The sequence below is a fragment of the Lissotriton vulgaris genome, chromosome 6 (assembly GCF_964263255.1).
Source record: "Lissotriton vulgaris chromosome 6, aLisVul1.2, whole genome shotgun sequence".
Lineage (NCBI taxonomy): Eukaryota > Metazoa > Chordata > Amphibia > Caudata > Salamandridae > Lissotriton > Lissotriton vulgaris.
In genome coordinates this window covers 1,127,722,236-1,127,742,765 of record NC_141694.1, presented here as the reverse complement: position 1 = coordinate 1,127,742,765, position 20,530 = coordinate 1,127,722,236, and the positions used below count along the sequence as shown (strand labels likewise).

The 20,530-nt window shown below is 45.6% G+C and overlaps 1 protein-coding gene across 2 annotated transcripts in view; it reads left to right on the top strand.

The window, feature by feature from the left end:
- The window catches only part of RGS17 (regulator of G protein signaling 17), a 320,291-nt gene that overhangs the window by 192,291 nt on the left and 107,470 nt on the right, over positions 1-20,530 (top strand). Inside the window, exon 4 of one of the 2 annotated variants that reach the window (XM_086927222.1) lies at positions 2,740-2,817. In XM_086927222.1, coding sequence (XP_086783348.1) covers positions 2,740-2,817 — 78 coding nt within the window. Of the gene's footprint in view, positions 1-2,727; positions 2,818-20,530 lie in introns of both variants that reach the window. The other variant, XM_086927221.1, reaches the window with a different exon arrangement.

Here is a 20,530-nt window from a genome sequence, read left to right as displayed (position 1 = left end):
TCATCTCGGGGTATTCAGGTAGCCTTCTCTACCCCTGAATCCCATGAAGTAGGGAGTTTTGCCAGAAGATATTCAGCTTCTCTTGGAGAAGGCAGCTGTCATTGCGGTTCAGCCCCTGGAAAGGGGGATGGGTCATATTCCATCCTCTTTCTGGTTTCAAAGAAGAACACCACAGACTTCTGCCCGTGTTCACTCTCAAAGGGGTGAATCTGCACATTCCTCATCATTACTTCAAAATGGTGACCTTGCAGTCGATACTTCCTCAATCTGATGGGTGCCTACCTGCACATACCCATCCATGCGTTGAATCAGATGTTTTGGTGCTTTGCTGAGGGCTCATGGCACTACCAGTTCAGGGTGCTTCAGCCTTTTGTCTGCGCCAAGGGTTTTTACAAAACTCTTGTCCCTCTGGTGGGTATTCTCCATTCTTGAGGTATTCAAGTGTATCCTTACCTTGATGATTAGCTGATTGTTTGTCCTTCTTTCTCTCAGGCATCGGAGGATATCCATTAGGTCTGTCTTCTTCTGGAGTCTTTTCGGTTCCTCCTAAACGATAGGAGGTCCTCCCTTTAGCCCTCCTAGTCTCTGAAGTTCCCCAAGCACCTCTTCCATATGGATCTAGGGATGGTATTCCTGTCTCCGGAAGGGTAGTTGGTTCTGTTCCAGCATCTCTATTGGGTGCTGTCCCAGTTTCTGGTTGCGGAGTCAGGGGGAGATGGCCTCCGTAATACAAGTACTCCACTGGGCAGACCCTCTTCATTGACTATGTGTCTGTCACCCCTTCTCTTTTGGCAGATTTTTTCCAGGTTTAGCCTTCTCTGCTGGCTTTGTTTGCCTTAGAGGAGATTATCCTTATTCCTCAGTTTTGCAGCCTCATCCCCTCATAGTTGGCCTGGGTGATATAATCTGTCTCTGTCCTATGGTCTCAGGGGCTCCTGTTTGTCTTCCCCCCTTTCCCTGATTCCTCTGATCCTCAGGAAGATTCAATTTGAGAATTGACTGGTCCTCCGTTTGAACCCCTGGTGTCTGTTGACCTTAATTTTCTTTCTGCTAAAGTTCTTTTTTTTGTTGGAGTTTCTTCTGTTCGATGGGTTTGTGGGGCTTTGCTGACTTCTCCCCCTTTCTCGCTTTTTTGTCCGGACAAGGGGTTTATGCATCTTTGTCATTTTTTTCTGCACAAGGTGTTGTCTTTCCACTGTCAGAAGGATATTGTTTTTTTACCTAACCCATCTTCTCAAGAGAAGGAGGAGATTCTCCATTCTCTGGATGTATTGAGGGTCCTTTGCATCCACCTGGATTGTACCTATGATTTTAGGCAGGTGGATTCATTGTTTGTTGCCTTTCGTCTCTATGGGAAGGGTCTCAGACCTTCTTTGTCCACTCTGACTCTGATTAGGTGAGCTGAAGTGTGCAGTTTTCTAGGCTGCTCACTGCCCTCTTCCCTATTTTGTGCAGGGGCAGTCCAATCAGGGTTTTCCTCACCCTAAGCCGCATTTAATGGTGCGTCACTGCATGACATTTATATTGCTGCTACATGGGCCTCTCCCAAAACTTGTGTTTCCCACTACCGTCTTCAGTTGCGGATGGTAGCGTTTCTTTTGTATGCTGTACATAGTTTGTGATTTGTACTGTTTTTGGGCATTAAACTGCCCTGTCTGTTTGCAGCATCCTTGTGGTTTTTTGTTTCAATCACCATACATTTGGGTATGGAGTCAAGTGTAAGGAATGGGACAGGAAGACCGACAAGGAGGTAATGCCTGGTTACTCACTTGTAATCTTCATTACTACGAGTCCTGGCATCTCCATTCCATTCCTGAGCCCGTCCCTACCTCCCTGGTTTCTGTTTAAGGTGATTGTTTCATGTTATCTTTCCTTGGGTTTCTTTGGTATTCCCAGACAGTCTTGGTAACATACTTCCCCCATTATACATGCTAGGTAGGCAGCGCCATATTGTGGGAGGTAATTGACCTTAGCTAGGTAGTAGGTTTCTGCGGAGAAGACGAGCTGCTCATGTGTAAGGAATGGAATAGGAAGACCTGGAGTAATGAAGATTACCGATGAGTAACTAGACGTTATTGTGTAAAGCACCCACCAGGACTGGCATTAGGGCAGTGCGACCTTTTGCCTGGTGCTATTGAGAGAATCTGAGAAGGTGGTCATGGGGTGTGGGGGTGCCAAAAATGATTTTCGCACCTGGCGCAACCAGCGCTAAAGCCAGCCCTGACTTCCACCATATTAATATTCATTGTGTGGATGTACATGTTATTGCACTTAAAGAAAACACGTTTGTTCCATTTCTTTTTACTAAGAAAGCAGTAATTGTGCACCATTAGTTTGCTCCATGAAAATATAGAGGCTTTTATGTAACAACCTATTGTGATCTGTCTCTAGATTTTCTGTGCTTTCTGTCGTAGCATTTACATATATGTTTTTAGTTTAATGCTAGTTTTTTGGTTTATCTCTTCTTGTATATCCTCACTTATTTCTCTTTTTTCGAAATTTGTTTTTTAAATGCACTTTTTGTAGGGGCAGGTTTACACTATGTACTTAGACGTTCAGGATCATTTTTGTTTTAATAAGTTTCACCTCAGCTTTCAGTCATGTATAAGTTTTGCGTTATTGTTCAAACTGAAGAATGGCCTGTCTGTTAGTGTACTGTTGAATTCTGGCCAGTTGTATGTGAACAGACCTTCTCTCGACAAAATAAAGTGTTGTACTACATTACAGCCTCACTGTTAGGAATGAAGACAGACGAGACCATGCTGGAAGACATCTGCATGCAACCAAAATGGAAAGTGTTCAAGTTATAGAAGAATGGTAAGTGAATACTTTGTATTTTAAAGCTGCTTCTGTACAGTCATTATTTGACAAAATGTATATACCTATTTCCACTTTGACTTTTTTCTGCAAGATTATGAAGTCTGGGTTTACTAGACAGTTATAGAATTTCATAAATCAGTTGCTTTCAGGTCGTCAGTCTAATAATCAACGCTGCTAGGTACAAAGTCACTTCCCTTGGATGTGAAAGAAAGATTATAGAATTTGGAGGACATAGGCGAACCCTCTATCAATGCCTGTTTGTGTTTACAGTCTCTTTGACACTGTCACCATGTCATTAAGTTTGGTCTGCTACACTGTTCTGTAGATATTTTGGGATAGGCTTTGACTGCGAAGCACTATTTTATCTTGGGTAGGGATCAGCAAGCTGATCTTGATAATTCTTCATATTTGTAAGTTCAGCAGAGTTTGGTTTAAACCCCTCCCTTGTTCATTACCTCTGTGTGCCTCCCTTTGCCCACCTAAAGGATAGCCATTGCCTGCAGTGTTAAGTATATGCTGGTGATCTACTGATCCTGTCACATCTGCATGGGGATTCAAAGGATTCTCAATGAGTCAGAGGGTGTGTACTTATGGATGAGTGACAGTTGGTTACACCTCAATAGGAATAATTTGAGTGTGAAACCCTGGTAAGGTGTTTTGATTAAGATTTATTGTGGCTAAAATTTTCAAGGCTTCTCTGTACAGTCTGTATTCACTGTGAGAGACCGGTTCACCATTGACCACTGAGCACAAGATGAGTTGGGTTGTTGTTTTTGATCAAATACAATGTTGCATAACTATTGAAGTGAGTGGTTCATGTTTTTTGAAAAATTCTTGTTGATATGAGCAAGCAGTGCAAATAGGTAAACAGGCTAAGCACTGAACATTGACTGCAAATGTGTGTTTTGATCCAGATCTGTCAGTTAATCAAAACAGCATTCCATACCTACCTTTTAAGGACTCAAACTACAGAAAAGTCTACACCTATTGCATAAAGTGCAAAATGGAGACTGGGGTGTGTGTTATGTGCTCTAGATTGGGTGACTTTCTTATCTATTTCAGTTGCTTGCTCCTATTCAATGGCTTTTCTCTCTATTGTTGTGTTCGTCTCGTGCCTGAGCATAGCTCGTTTATATGAAATCTGAGTGGAAGAATTGTATACTACAAATGTTGACTGGAATGGACTACTTTTTTATTTGTGACTCTTCTCTCCATGTGAGTTTATCATTTTTCTGTCGCTCTATCTTGAAACAACTCTCTTGTTCAGTCATAGGCCATCCCACTTATCAATCACATCCACACATTTTCACAATCCTCATTTTATACATTTTTTGAAATATTTTTTCAGAAATAAAAAAAGTAAAAAGATGTCTTCTACATAGGCGTGCTCATTCTTGGCAGCCATCTTTAAAAAATTTTTTCTACTTTCAGAAAAATCATTCGGAGAAGCCCACTAAGCTTGTGTATGGAGTCCATCTTAAAGACAAAGAAAAAATATTGAAATATGTCTGCTATGCCTTCACACTTGTATATGATGGTCATCTTTGAATGATTTTTCTTTTGTTTTAAAAATAACAAAAGACAATAGGGCCCTGTGTACACGCAACTGCAGCAGGCATTTTAGGTGAAAAGCATTGACAAAGCCAATAAGATCACGGGGAGGCATATTGGTTTTAAAAGTGCTTGTTTATTTTATATCTGTCTAGACTTATCATAAACATTTACTAAATCAGATGAAACTTGGAGCGTGATTCACAAAAGTAACACACTTTTGAGTAAAGTACACTTTGGAATAAGTTTACTACTTTTCGGCATTCACAAAATTCAAGTGTAAATTTACTACAAAAGTGTACATATCATCACCCACTGAGAATTGTAATTGGCTTAATCTGATGTGGTGGTGATATCCCTCCCTAAATCACCTTTGGCTTCTCCCCAATCCACTCTTACTTTTCCCTATTTCCATCCCCTTCTGTAACCCCTTTTTCCATTCACTCCCTCTAGACGCTCCCAAACTTACTGCTAAAACCTATTCTTGCATGTGTTGAGCGTGTTCAGAGACTCAAGACGCAAACTCCACAGCACAGAAGTATAGGTAATGCGTAGGGGTAAAACACCAAATCTAGTTTGTGAATTACTCCTTGTATTACACTTTGTAATACTACAAAATTTACTACAATCAATCAATCCGGCGTTTGTAAAGTGCACTTCTCACCTGTTAGGGTCTCAAGGCGCTGGGGGAAGGGGAGGGGAATGTGGCTCCGGAGGGGTCATTTGAAGAGCCACGTCTTGAGGTCTTTCCTGAACTGGAACAGTGTAGGACTTTGCCTGAGGTGGAGGCGAAGGCCGTTCCAGGTCTCGGCTGCAAGGTAGGAGAAGGGCTTACCACCCACTATCTTCACGTAGAAGCATGAAACAGTGGCCAGGGAGAGGTTGGCTGGGCAGAGGCTTCTCTTGGGAGCGTGGAAGGATAGACAATTGTTGATGTATTGTGGTCCGATATTGTGGAGGGCCTAGTATGCGTGCGTGAGCAGCTTGAATGTTATTCTTCTTGTGATGAGGAGCCAGTAGAGATTGTGGAGGTATTGGATGATGTGGTTGTGCCGGGGGATGTCTAGGACTAGACTGGCTGCAGTGTTTCAGACGGCCTGGAGAGTGCTGAGGAGTTTTTTGTTGATTCTGGCGTAGGGGGCATTGCCGGAGTCCAGTCTTCAGATGATGAGGGCGTGTGTGACAATTTTTTTGGATTGTAAGGGGATCCATTTAAATGTTTTCTGGAATATGCAGAGGGTGTTGAAGTAGGCCGAGGAGATGGCGTTGATCTGGTGTTTCATAGTGAGCAATGAGTCTAATATGATGCAGAGGTTGTGTGCATGGTCTGTTGGGGTGGAATGGGTTTCCAAGGGCGAGGGGCCCCAGGTTTTGTCCCTAGCAGAGGGGGTGGAGCCGAGGATGAAGACTTGTGTTTTTTTCTGAATTGAGTTTCAGGCAGCTGCACTCCATCCAGGTTGCGACTGCTTTCATCCCTACTTAGAAGTTGTGCCTGGTTATGTTGAATTCCTTGGTGAGGGAGAGGATGAGCTGGGTGTCATCACCATAGGAGACAATGTTGAGCTCATGCTTTCTGACGACCGTTGCGAGGGGTGCCTTGTAAATATTGAAGAGGGTGGGGCTTAAGGAGGATCCCTGGGGTGCTCCGCATCTAGTCTCTGTCGCTTCTGAGAGGTAGGGCAGGAATCTGACTCTCTGTGTTCTGCCTGTGAGGAATGAGCGTATCCAGTCTATGATATAGGAAGTGTTCTACTCTGCTCGCTTGTAACCCTTTTCGGATGATACTACGCCGATGTAGGTGTACCACCAATCAGAAATATAATCCGACAGAACGGATGTTCGCCATCCATATGGAGATCAATATTTAAGCGACCTTATATTCGAAATAGATAAGACCCATAACATTACTGTTTTAGGAATCGTAACAAATCTGAAAAAAATTAAACCTACATGTATCTGCAAAGCGGAGAATAAGGATTGAAATCCAGTTAATATATCAATTTGGAAGCTTTGGTTTTTTGTGTCTGACAGGTCATTCAGTATACCGATTTGAAGTTACTTTGTGGCAATTTCAGACGAAGGTGCAACCGTGCCGAAACGCGCGGCGAAGAAGAATCATTTTCTACCACTATTAGTTTTTATTAGGTTTTTTTACAAAAATGTCATTCATATATTGAATAATGTTGTTGATCTAAGATTGCATTTGATGTTTTTTAAGAATAAAAATAGTTTTTATTATAATTGAATTCAATCAATTTGAAATTAAAAGTACCTTTTTATTACACTTTTATTTGTTTTTTTCTCTCCTTTGGCTTTACACTGAGTATTGTTTTAATGATTACCCATTTTTATCATAGTATAATGTTTGACAAGCTTATTATTGCCTAGGAATTTATTTTCTATTGTATCCAGTCTATGGCCTTTCCTCGGATGCCGGTGTTGTGGAGTCTGGTGGCTAGTGTGCGGTGGGAGGCGGTGTCAAAGGCTGCTGATAGGTCCAGGAGGATGAGGGCTGACATTTGGCCCTGTTCAAGGAGGGTGCAGATGTCGCCAGTGGTGGGAGCAGAGCGGTCTTTGTGCTGTGGTTACTGTGGAATCCAGATTGGGAGATGTCTAGGATATTGTTGGCTTTAATGAAGAGTGCTAGCCGGGTGTTAACGGCCTTTTCAATGACCTTGGCTGTGAATGGGAGCAGAGAGCTGTGCCTGAATTTCTTCAGGTCCATTGGGTTTGCAGATGGTTTCTTTAGGAAGGGGGTTGACTTTGACGTGCTTCTAGTCATCCGGGAATGTGGCGGTCATGAGGGAGCAGTTGATCGTTCAACATAGCTCAGGTGTGATGGCTGTGGCAGCCCTGTGGAAGATGTGGGGTGAACAGGGGTCTGAGCGTGCTCTGGAGTGGATGCTCTACATGGTCTTTAAGGTGTCTTCTGTCATGAACGGGGTCCAAGTGAGTAGGGTCTGTTGGGTGGTGTCACTGGGAGTGGGAGTTGAGGCGCTGCAGAGGTCTTATTCGTCGAAGTTGTCTTAAAGCGTCTTAATCTTGAGGTGAAAGAAGGAGCTGAGTCTGTTGCAGAGGTCTTAGGAGGGTGGGACATCTGTTGTTTCGTTATTGGGTTTGGCAAATTCCTGTATGACGGAGAAGAGTTCCTTGGAGTTGTTGGCGTTGGAGAGGATCCAGTCTTGGGGGAAGTTCTTCTTTGTGGATTTGATGAGTTGGTGGTGTGCTGTTGTGGCTGTTTGTAGATGGTGCGTGTTTCAGGAGTTTTGCTGTTTCTCCATGTCTATTCAAGTCATCGGCAGGAGTGCTTGGATTTTTGAAGTGCTGTGGTGAACAAGCTTGCTTTTTTGTTGCGTCGTCCTGTAGCCTTCTGGAGGTTGGTGAGTGGGTCGGTGCAGTTGATGATACATCGTTGGAGGTTGCTTGCCGCGGCGTTGCCGTCTGACGTCGTTGGGGTTGCAGCACTGGTGAGGGCTGAGGTAAGGTGTTCCTCTGTGAATTTGTTCCTGATCTGCATGAGAGGCAGCGCACTTGTTTGTGTGTGGTGAGTTTTCTAAAGGAGAAAGTAATGCAGTGGTGGTCCGTCCCGAGCAGTTCTGTTATGTGGCTGAAGACACTGTTTCCTCCAGTGAAAACGGGGTTGAGCGAATGTCCTGTTCTGTGAGTGGGGGCAGAGACAAGTTACTTCAGTCCTATGTTGGTGAGGTAAATTCGCGAGAGTTCCCAGATTGCGAATTTACTGAAAATCCGCAAAATCCGCGAGCGGAACGGATTTTTCGCCCATGACCTGTGCCCCATGAGAACAGTCCAGCCCGAACTGCCAAGCCAGGTCCTCCCTGGACTGGAAACAAGCATCCTAGGACCGGTCCAGGGCCCAGATCTCTGTACGGGGTGAATGTATGACATTGTTCTGCATTCTGTCCATCAACTGTTGTTTTTGCATTTGTCACCGCGAGTGGGATGGGTATGCTCAGTCTTGAGTCCCGTGCTCCCCATGCCACTGGAATCAAGCTATCCTGGCTGAAGACAGGTTAAACCCCAAAACCAGTACTAGGATGCTTCTTTCTAGTCCAAGGAGGACCTGGCTTGGCAGTTCAGGCTGGACTGTTCCCTTTTTTATTTTTTTTATTTTCAATTTACCTGGTACAATACATTACTTAAGATTGATTAAGGATTGATATATCAGAATATACAATTCTTTGTTGCTTAGCATAAGGTTCCAAAACAGGATAAGTCTTCGAGGAGAAAATCATATGTATTAAGAAACATATATATCAGCATCAGATTATTCAAACATTGGGAAATCCAAAATATAAAATTCATAGTTGCTTAGTATAAGGATCAAAGATAGCATAAGCTTTAGAGGAGAAATTCATATATATATACAGATACAGATATATTTTTAACCAATCAAGGGGTTTGTCTCCACAAAGCGAGGGGAGCCCAGACAGAAAGGCCCCACTCCCTCACCTTTCTTCTCCTTCTTTTATAGAGAGCAGTTTCGATGTTGTGAATGCCTAGAAACCTGGCCAGCCACATTTGAAAAGTAGGTGCAGTATTATCCTTCCATCCAGCTGCCACCAGGATCCGAAGGACTGCTACACATATAAATACAAAGGCCTCCTTATCCCATTCTAAATCAGGATTATTACCAAGACCAGATATCACGAGTGTAGGGGATAAATGTACCTGAACATCCAGCAGCCCCAGAAACTTCTCTGTCTCTACACATATTCCCCTAATTTTTTTACATTGAGAGAACATATAAATTAGATCGGTGGGTCCCTCCTGCATCTTGGACATTTGTCATCTTCCTTTATTCCCCAATTAAAGAGCTTAGCCGGAGTAAAGTACAGATTAAAGAGTACTTTGTAATGTTGTGCTCTCAAATTGGTAGAACGAAATGCTTTATTCGCTAGCTGGAGAACCTTATCTAAATCAAAATCAGGGTCCCTTAATTTCGCCATCCAGGACGATTCAACTTTATCCATATCATCTGAAATTGAGTCTGTTAGGGTTTTATAAATTATCTTAATCCACGCTACATCTTTCAACACATACTCGATTATTGTGATTTTCCCACCTGGACGAATGCGTGGTCTGATTCCATACAGTGTTTGCTGAATCTGAAGATACTTAAACGCGTGAGTAGAGGGAATACCAAATTTAGCTTGGATATCAGTAAAAGTGATTAAATTCCCTGTACCCTTATCCAAGAAGTCCCCCATTATTCTTATTCCTTGTTGTTCCCAAATAGCCCCCATCCTATCATTGCCGAATTGAGGAAAAACTTTAGAGTCCCACAATGGTGTATAGTAGTTTATTTTAGGAATTATTAATGCCTTTTGAATAGCTTTCCAAATTTTCCAGATTCATTCATAATTTTGTATTTAGTTCTGTTATAATACCCTCTTTCTATTCGGCGTAACAGCAGTCTTGAGCATCACGTCCCATTAGTAGTTCGAAAATAGAGGGAGGATCTAAGGACTGAGTATGGTTAGGGGCAGTATCAAATAATATTGCCATCTTGCTCATAAGGCATGCCCATTGGTATAATCTGATTTTGGGGGCTGCCAATCCACCACTCTCTTGTTGAAGTGATAGATAATTTAGGGACCTTCTTATTTTACCATACGGCCAGAGGAAGTTTGAAAATACTGCTTCTATACTTTTTATCCACCCCTCACCCACCTGAAGCGGAATTGAGCGGAAGAGATAGATCATTTTTGGTAGCATGGACATCTTCAGTACATTTACGCGCCCAATTAGAGACAGATGATTAATTTCTATTGTTTTTAGCTCCTGCGTAATGGTGGTAACCAGTGGACCAAAATTCTCTTCAATTATTAGATTGACTACCGGGGTTATCCTGATCCCTAGATATATTGCTGAATGGACCCATCTACCATCCTGTCTTGCCATATTGTTAGTACAGAGTATTTGTGTCTTATTTTCGTTGAGACGGTAGCCAGTGTATTTGCCAAAATCCCTAGCCATATCCGTAAGAGCTATTATTGCAGTTTCTGGAGTGGAAGTTATTACAGCCAGATCATCGGCATATGTCAGGGTTTTTGTCTTGTAGCCCCTACATACTACTGGGTAAATTGCCTCACAGCCTAAATTTCTCTGAACCATCGGGTCTATATAGAGGGCAAATAGTATTGGGGAACATGGGCACCCCTGTCGGGTCCCACAAGATATTTAAATCTCTTCCGAGCTTCCCCCATCATCTGGATCCAAGCCTTGGGTTTGTGATACATTGCTTTGATTGCACTGATTATTTTAGGACCAAAGCCCCTTTGTACCAATATCCCCCATAAAAACCGCCAGGTAACGCGGTCGAATGCCTTCTCGGTGTCGAGGAGGATCATCACCATCCTATCCCCCCCGGCAGCATGTATATCAAATAGAGTAATTACCCGTCTCACATGGTCCGCTGTTCCCCGACCCGGGATAAACCCATGCTGCCAAGGGGACACCAGGCCCGCGACGACCCTCCCCAGCCTATTATCCAGAACCTTGACATAGATCTTTGTATCTGAGTTTAAGAGGGATATTGGTCTATAGGCTCCGGGGTCATCCTTAGGTTTGTCCTTTTTGTGGAATACCACAATGTTTGTTTCCTTCCAAGAGTTAGGGATATCCATAGTATAGACTATCCCATTAAATAGATCCGTTAATAGGGGAACTATTATATCCTGTAGATGTTTGTATACTTCCAACAGGACGCCATCTGGTCCTACGGCTTTCCCTATATCTAGATCCTTTATCGCCTCGATAACTTCCTCCCTTGTTATCTCTTCCTCCAACCCAAGTCTATCCTGTTCATTCAGTTTTGGGCCCAGAGCATTCCAGCACATATTAGAGAAATCTGACCTGGTCTTTTCTTTATATAGTGCTTGATAATAATTAAAAAAAAAAAAAATTTAAACCTTTATTTAACAGTTATACATGTCATATTACATTCAGATTGGTCACATTCATACAAGTTACATTCCATCTTCCGTCTTGCAGGTATGCTTATACAGTACGACGGTCATGGCGCGTATGGCGCAGTACTAAGTCTCAATACAATCTAGAACTTACAATGCATATTGGATCTTAACCTATGTATAGCGAATAAATCAGCAAATAGCATATTAGTGTAACATATTCTATAGCCTTCAGCAGGACGTTCTGCAACAGGTTTACACTGAACAGCGACAAGCCCGATATCTTACACAGTAGTACAGTTATAGATAATGACATCAGTATTGGACTAGCCACAGTCCATTACAAAATATCCTGCTAACAATTTATACTTCACACCAGTTTTTCAAGGGCACGTGTCAGTGACTCACCCCCACTGCCTCATCAGTATGTAATCCCATAGGAGTGTTCTACTTACATCCCACCACTTTGGCTATCCTTGTCCGAATCTCCCTGTTGTGCTGCTTTGAATAACCAGTATGCTTGCAACGGCCCCCAGATATCTTTCGGCCTACAACGTACAGGCAACAAGTCGGCATGGATGTTATGTTGATCCTGGCAGTATCTCACGTCATCTAGCCACTCCTTGAATTTCGGGGCCCTCCCCCTCCCCCATCGACATGCCACTCTCCTCTTCGCAAGCAGTAATGCAATATCCGCAAACCTGCGGAAAGGTTTGGGTACATCCACTGTATATCCTAATAGCATGACCAGAGGGTCCATTGCGACTGCTCCCTCTGTCATGACCTGCAGCACGTCGTGGACCTGGGTCCAGTACTCATGCACTCCAACACACTCCCACGCCAGGTGGAGGAATCCCACTCCCTCCGCGTGACACCGGATGCATCTGTCGTTATCTGGCAATTTAAACCTCAGTTTCCTGCCTGGCGTGTAATAAAATCTCTGTAAAATGTTATAATGTATGATTTTAAGCCTGCAGCTAGACAATATGTTGGCTGTGATGCTACAGCAGTATTTCCACTGTCCATCAGTGACTTCAGTACCTAGCTCCAAACTCCATTGTGCACGTGCGCGACTCTCAGGAGCCTTCCGCTGCACCCTGATAGTGTTGTATAGTTTCGACACCAGGTGACGTCGATCGGACAGTAGCATAGCGTGCAGTGGTAAAACCACCCCCGGATCATCTGGAAAGTGGGGCAGTACCTCCCGCAGCTCCTGCTATAGTCTAATGTAGTAAAAGACCTCTAAGGGAGTGGGTTGTACCCCTTGAAATATCTGTTCTTTAGTGCGGAATGTTCCATTGAAGAACATGTCACCCCACGTGGCGACTTTGATGCGCTTGCACATTATCTTAAAGCCTGTCTCCTGTAACAGGGACAGTTATGGATGGTACGTAAGCGGCATTGCCTGCGAGTATAGCAGCGGAGCGTTCAGGACTTTCGCCACTCGCCCCACGCAGCGATCGTGCACGTCACCGTGGTAGCCGGTGTCTCTATGACTCCAACGTTACCCTGTATCATCCCGTTGAGCGGAAGGAGGTGTACAATCCAGTCCTCCGCCGCTATTTGTGGCATTAAAGGGGTAGGGTGTATCCAGTGATATGCATATTGCGCCTGAGCGCTCATGTAGTATATCTCGAAATCTGGGACATCAAAGCCCCCTTTCTCATAAGGCTGTATTAGAGTGGACCACTTCAACTGTGGTTGTTTGTCACCCAGAATAACCTAAGGAGTTCAGATCTCAGCCGCTTAAAGAAGTAGGCACCAGGGTAATAGGGGACATTCTGAAATAAATATAAAAACCGCAGGAGTATCACCATCTTCACAAGCGATGCTCTACCTGCCATAGACAGCGGCAAGGACATCCATCGTGTGACATTATCAGCTAGTTTGGAGATGGCAACTCCGTAATTGAGTGTAATTGTCTCCTCTTTATTAAGCGAGACCACAATACCAAAGTAGCGGAGATCGGCGTCACACCACTCTAGGGGGTAATCCAGTTGAAACCTCTTGACAGCACCCGTGAGTGGGAAGAATTGTGATTTCTTCCAATTTATGTGCACTCCCGACAGTCTCCCAAAGACAAGGAACTCACGCAATATTGGATTAAGATTCAGCTGCGGATCTTTGACATAGAGTGTTATGTCGTCCGCATACAGTGACACCCCTATCTGCCGCTGAAAGCAATTAAAAGCACTACTCTTATGCAATTGTCGAATCCGACATGCCAACGGCTCTATTGCTATGGCAAAGAGCAATGGGGAGAGGGGGCAGCCCTGCCTGGTACCCCTCGTTATGGGCATCTGGGGGGACAATATTCCATTGATGACCACTCTAGTTACTGGTTTGGTGTAAAGTAATTCCACCCACGCTATAAATATTTTGGGAAACCCCATCCTGCACAAAATAGCTATTAGGTATTTCCACTCTACAGAATCGAATGCTTTCGTGGCATCCAGAAAGATGGCAGCAACAGGGAGCTCCGGGGCTATGGTCGGAATCAAGGAAAAAAGCGTGCGGAGATTATGAGTAGTAGCTCGGCCTGGCACAAAACCAGACTGGCCCAGAAGCACTATAATAGTCATAAGCAGGGACAGCCGCGTCGCCAACACCTTTGCCAATATCTTTGCGTCACAATTAAGCAGAGACAGGGGTCGATAGGAGTCAGTATCAAGAGGGTCCTTACCAGGCTTCAACAGAGAAGTAATCGCTACCTCCCTCATCGTTCCAGACAGCACCCCTACCTCCAACCACTCTTCAAACACCTCCTTGAGTACCGGTGCCATCGTGTCTATGTAGCATTTATAGAACTCGGCAGGAAGCCCGTCCAATCCCGCCGCCTTTCCATTGCTCAATGACATGATTGCATCTCTTATTTCGTCCACCTCTAGAGGGCCTCCAAGAAACGCTCAGTGGCCATCATTCAACCAGCATAAGGCAATGTCATCTAAAAAGCTCCCGAAGTATACTTCCCCTGTTTGCTGCGTGGAGTATAACTGCTCGTAGTGTTGCATAAAAGCTTTTTGAATCCCTATCGTGTCTTGGCACCGCCTGCCCCCCTTCGTATCAATTTCGAGGACACTAGTACTGAACCGCTGGTGTCTCGTGATGGCAGCAAGTATTTTACCCGGTCGCTCCCCTTCGCAGTATTTCCTAGCCGTCCAATATTTCCCCCTATATTTCACCTCTCTGGCTGCCTCTTCCTCAAATTCTGATAGCTTGTCCCTAAATTTCTTGCACAACTCTGGATCGTCCCCCCTTGTCATCTCATTCTCTAACTCCCTCAGTTCTGTTTCCAGTTTGGTTATTGTCCTTGTGATGTCTCGCAGTATCCCACAGCTCTTAGATATGGTAATCCCCCGAATTGTCACCTTAAATGCTTCCCATATCACTTCCACACTGTTCACTGAGCCCTTGTTTCTGGGGAAGAAGGCCTCTATTTCCTCTCCTAGCTCCGTTTTGAAGACAGGATCCAGCAATACTGAAGGGAATAGTCTCCATGGGGGTCACACTCTATTTAATCCTGGCATTTTCAATGTCACCAGAACCGGACAGTAGTCCGATTAAGTCCTGGATAAATGCTCCACCTTTCCCAGCCCCATGCTTAGGCCCCATGACACAAAACAATAATTCAGACGTGTCCATGTTTGCGCATGTGTCGTGAAATGTGTGCCTTCTCTATGCTCGGGGTGTGTGAACCTCCAACTATACACCAATCCAGCTTCCTCTATTATGCCCTGCAGTACATCTCTCGCCCGTCTGTTATATTGACCACATCTATCCGATCTATCCGCCCCAGGCCTCAGTGCATCATTAAAGTCCCAACCCCAAATGATGTGTGTGGCTTCAATTTCCAGAACGTGTCCCCAGAGTGTTGTAAAAAATCCCGGCGTTTCAACATTAGGCGCATAACAGTTCACAATTACAACAGTGTCAGTACCAAGCCTCCCCCACAGTATCACATATCGCCCTTCAGGGTCCAGTTTCTCCCCCAGTTCTTGGAATTTAAGCAATTTCTTGAGTAACACTGCAGTCCCTCTAGCATATGAGGAGTATGATGAAAATTTCCTGATTAGTGCCCATTTACTAGCGAATTTTGAGTCCACCCGCGGGCGGAGATGCGTCTGCTGTAATAAAGCTATCTGCACCTGGTGTCTGTCTAAGTACGCCAGTACATTTCTACCCTTTCTGGCGTCATTAAGGCCTCCTACATTCCAGGATAAGACTGATATTTTATCCAGTGTATTGTCAGCCATAGTCAACATTGCGAGTAACCTCACCAACCGCACCTGCGCGCTCAGCCCGTCGGCCAACCGTACCACAAGTCATCCTCCATATATTATGTAACTTCATTCGTAACCAATCCTCTCCACAATCATAGCCCTTTTCTCCCCTCACCTCAAACTGACAACCCCCAACTACGTCAGACGCCTCCCCCGTTCCCCCCCTTCCCCCTGTCCAAACCTCCCAGTGCATTCTTGCAGTGCAGCAAATTATAGCATCGCTCATTATATCTCCTGACATTTAATTGTACAATAAAGATCCGAGCATGTATCATACACCACATCTCTTGTTGATGAACCCCTCCATGTCCCCCCACCCACTGACACACCCCAATCATGCCATACATTTCCGTCCCCCCCCACCCATATCAGACAACAGTCCCGACCAACCCTCTCGTGCCTCTAGACATACCAGACCCTCCCCACCCCTATCCAGACTTTCCACCCATCCCCACGCTCCCCCCTCCCCCTCACTCATACCAGTTGGAAACCGGCCAGCCTGTACTTCCATTCCCCCCCCAGTCATTCGTTTTCATTGCAGCCTCAGCCTCGATAGCCCTAGACCATTCACCCTGAATCATTAACAACATCGTCAAGCATAGCCCCTCACCACCCCCCTCCCACTGAAGCAACCCCAACTCGCCAGCATCTCCTTCCCACCCCCTCCCTTCAACGCCAGCAAACACCCCAACAGCTGCAGTGTTAATAACATTAGAAATGGGGAACTCACTAGTAGGGTCATCAGAGGTGCACGTAAGACCACCTCCTTCTCCTCGCCCTTTGTCCTGAGCCACCCTCTTAGGGCCTTGTGAGGGAAGGAAATGGTGCCTGGCATACATTACCACCATTGTCCAATACCCGTCTATGGTATCCTCGATTGTCCATGATGTACTCACGTTGCCATGTCCCTTTCAACGATGTGACAACAGACCCGTGCAACATCAATTCAATAGTTCAATTATCAGGAAACCAGTGTCATTGATCCCCCGGCATATTTTGGTCCTCTTCGTTCTCTTCTCCTCAACGTCATGACGACCCCCTCGATTGCGTCTCAATGTCTTTAAGAAATCCTCCACCTGCTGTGGGTTCAAGAAAAAGTGTTGTTTCGCCTGATGTGTTACCCTTAGCTTCGCTGAATATAACATTGACATCTAGAAACTTCCGGCGCTGCTCTTGCACAATAGGTGTGAGGTTCGGGTATATCGTGAAATTGATCCCTTCGCATGTCAGGTTCTGAGTGTTCCTTGCTGCACGTAGCGCAGTATCACTGTCCCGATAGTTTAGGAGCCTTGCAATTATCGGCCGAGGTGGAGCCCCGGGTTTAGGCCTCGGACCCAAGCATCCGAGAAAGCATCCTCTCCTATCGCAACTTGAAGTATCTTCTCCACATACTCCTCCATAAGGCCCGTGTTGGTCGATTCCGGAACGCCAACCACGCGAATATTATTGCGTCTGATTCGCGCTTCCAACTCCTCATTCTTTGCAGCTATTATTTTCAGGATATTATCCATTCTCGACAGCCTAGTAGTGTGAGACGCTGTTGTGTCATCGTTGTCCGAAATCCTTCTCTCCACTTCCGTGATGCGTTCCTCGTGGATGTCCATCTTTTGTGCAATTGCGTCCATTCTAGATAATATGCGGTCCACCTTATCCACCACTGTAGCGAACCCTTGCTTCATTTCTTGCAGTATCAGCTGCATTTCTGGAGCAGTGGCGCCGGAACTCGTTCCCGCTGCTGATGGGCTATGAGCTCCCACTGTGTCCGATGTGACTCGCGCATTCTTCTTCGATGCAGGGGCTGAATCGAAAGATAATTTTGGCTGTCGATTGTCCTGTCTCCCAATGATTGCGTGCTTAGCGGGGCGCGGCCCGGCTGGTGTTGTCTCCTTAGTACCACCGCCTTGAGCCGAACCAGCGTTATTGCTCATGAGCCAGGCAATCACCAGATGGCTGTCCTCCCCCAGCCACTTCAATCCTATAGGGTCTTGTGGTAGCAATATCCCCTCACCTTGTGCTCCCCGGGAGCTCGTTAAAGTTTGCACTTTATGCACCATCGTGCCTCAATTAATCGCAACGTGGCAGGCGACAAAGGTCTGTGAAGTCAAGTTTAGATGGGCACTTGAGCAGCAAGGCCCTATTCTGGCATCCCTTGAATCGCTATTGGTCAAGATCCAGTCTCAGAAAGTCTCGGCACCCTCCGGGTCAGTTCTACGCTCCAAAGCACTTCCAGCAACCCTAGGCCTTATGTCCAACCACTGACAGCGCCCAGTGCCACATTCGTCAGGGCGCAGGGATAACTTTTATATGTCCTCAGCGTCTTCCGCCAGGTTGTAGCCCCAACGGCCAGCAGTAATATGTGGCCAGGTGTTCAGGAAGCCCAAAGACACCGACGCGCCCCTCTCGTTGTGCCACAGACCAGCCCAATCACAATGAACTGCACTTTATCACCGTTGCGCTCTCCGAGTGTCTTTCCAACACACTCTCCCTCCAATGGTGTATCTTTACGCTGCGTTATGCACCCTTATGCTCTGTCTGACCCCGCGTTATCGCTGGTCTTCGCCTGGTCTACAGCTTCCCGGCGCTACCTCCGCACTGTTCTGCCCTCCAGGCCTGTGCAGCGTTCAATTATCCACCTTGCCTCATCTGCAGTATCTGTGTCGTGAATAGCCACTTCTCCCTCTATCTCTGCAGGCACAGTGTCTCGCCAGTCATATCCAACAACAAGTCTGAGCAATTACTTATCTCCACCGACGATCCGCTCCTCTCATCGCCGTCTCTCGTGCCCCAGGGGTTAAATCCGTCATCTGCAGGCTTTCAGCTCTTCTTGCGGTGGGCTCACGCAGTTGGTAAAATGTCGCCCGTTATGTACCTCCGAGCCATCCCACCTCGCTCAGCCACTCGATCGCGGCCCGAGGAGGACGGAGGGGGATGTCGGGGCTCACACCGCAGCAAGCCGGTCCCTCCAATTTCCGACACTGCCGGAGCCCATGTTCATGCGTGCACAATTGTAGCACCGCACTGACCGTCTCGAATATCTTCACCCCCTTCTCAGCTGTGCACAGCGGAACTTCCTCCAACCTAATTCGGGGGCCACAGCTACTTCCCCGACACTGCCAAGTCACTCTTCATTCCTTCGCTTTCCCGGCCAGCCGCGTTGCCAGCGGCACTGCGCATAGAGGCCTACACCCCACGTGTGCTCCCCAGCCTCGCGTAGTTCCAGTGCCCAGTCACACGGGCAGGCGAGCTCCGCCCCTGCTCCAGGTCGATCTCTCCGGGGCCGCTATCTCCTTCGCCGTAGGGTCGATCCACACCAAACTTTTACAGATGCTGCCACCAATTGCCCTCAGCAGTCGTACCTCATTTGGACGGTATGGACGGTGGTTAAAGTAGGATAAATGACATACATTTAGCTCAGGCGGCAGGAGCCTCACGCAAGTGCGGCCATACTGCTCGTGCGCCCTCTAGCGCCCCCAATAATAATTTAAAAAAATTCCTCGGATTTCCTCTGAATCTGAATAATTCTGGGTCCCTTCACGAATGTTTTTAATGACATTTTGACTGCTCTTTTGTTTAATTCTAAGAGCCAGTAATTTACTCGACTGCTCCCCGGTTTCATATAATAAACCTCTATCTGTTTGATATTGATCCGCCGCTCTTTGGGCCATTAGATGATTTATCTCTGCTTTAATAATTGTAACTTTCTGTTGTATTTTTGTGATCTCCCGACCCCTGGCTATAGCTCTGACCAATAATTCTTCTGCGTCTGCTCGTTGCGTCAGGAGAATCTCATTATGAACCTTAATTTCTTTCCTAAGCCTTGCAGAAAAACTAACTACCTCCCCTCTTAAGGTCGCATTAAATGAATCCCATACCATGTACCTTGTTGCACTTTTGATATCAAAGAAGCTTTGGGCCCAGTTTTTTAGGTGGTCGACAAATTTAGTGTCAGTTAGAAGCTTTCTTTCAAAAGTACACCTTGATGTTGGTCTATTCAGGGTATCAATATGATATTGGATTATCAGAGGATTATGGTCAGATATTACTTTTGGCAATTTCTTACTTTCCACTCTATATGCCACCAAAGCAGATACAAGAAAATATTCTAATTTAAAACTTTTTCGCTGGACTGGAAAAATATGTGTATCCAGGGTTATTGGGCTTCTTCCCGCCCCAAACATCCTGAAGCCCGTGTGTTTTATTTAGTGCAGATATGGCGGAAAATACCCTGGACTTTCTTCCATGATATGGGGTATTTATGCCAATTCAACAATTCAACCTCCAGACCATCAAATATTTCAGGATCATCTTGGTTCGATCCATATATGGTACATAATGTAAATCCCAACTCCATTTCCACTACTGCCCAGCGACCATGAGGATCTGCCATATGTTGTCTGCACCCCCCAAGACCCAGTTTAGCCAGTATGGCAACACCTCTAATATTGGTGGTTTGAGAGGAGCTAGCCAAGAGCTCGTATCCTCTGTTATTCAGCAAATGTTTCTTGGCCCATGGTAAATGAGTTTCTTGTAAGCAGAGTACATCTATTTGACTATCTCTAATACATTGACCCAACCTCTGCCTTTTACCCCAATTATTGAGACCCCCTACATTAATAGAGCAGATATTAAGTCTCCCCATTACACGTTTGTAATTTAAGTTCTAATATCAGTTTTCTCCATTTCAGACACCTCTTACATTTTCGATCAATCCATCTGACCAGCACTTTATACCAGGTATAGTGAAACTTTTCTGTCTTTTTTTCACACCCCCTTAGTTGAACCCTCCTTCCCGCCCCAATCCCTCCCCCTCCCCCACACCCACCATCCTTCCCATCCGCCCTCCCCACCCATGCACTCTCATCCACCCCGCTGGGGCGCTCAGACACAGGTCTGAGCATGTGATGTTGACTGTGGGAGAAGGCAGTAGCTAACTTAACGTGCGCCTAT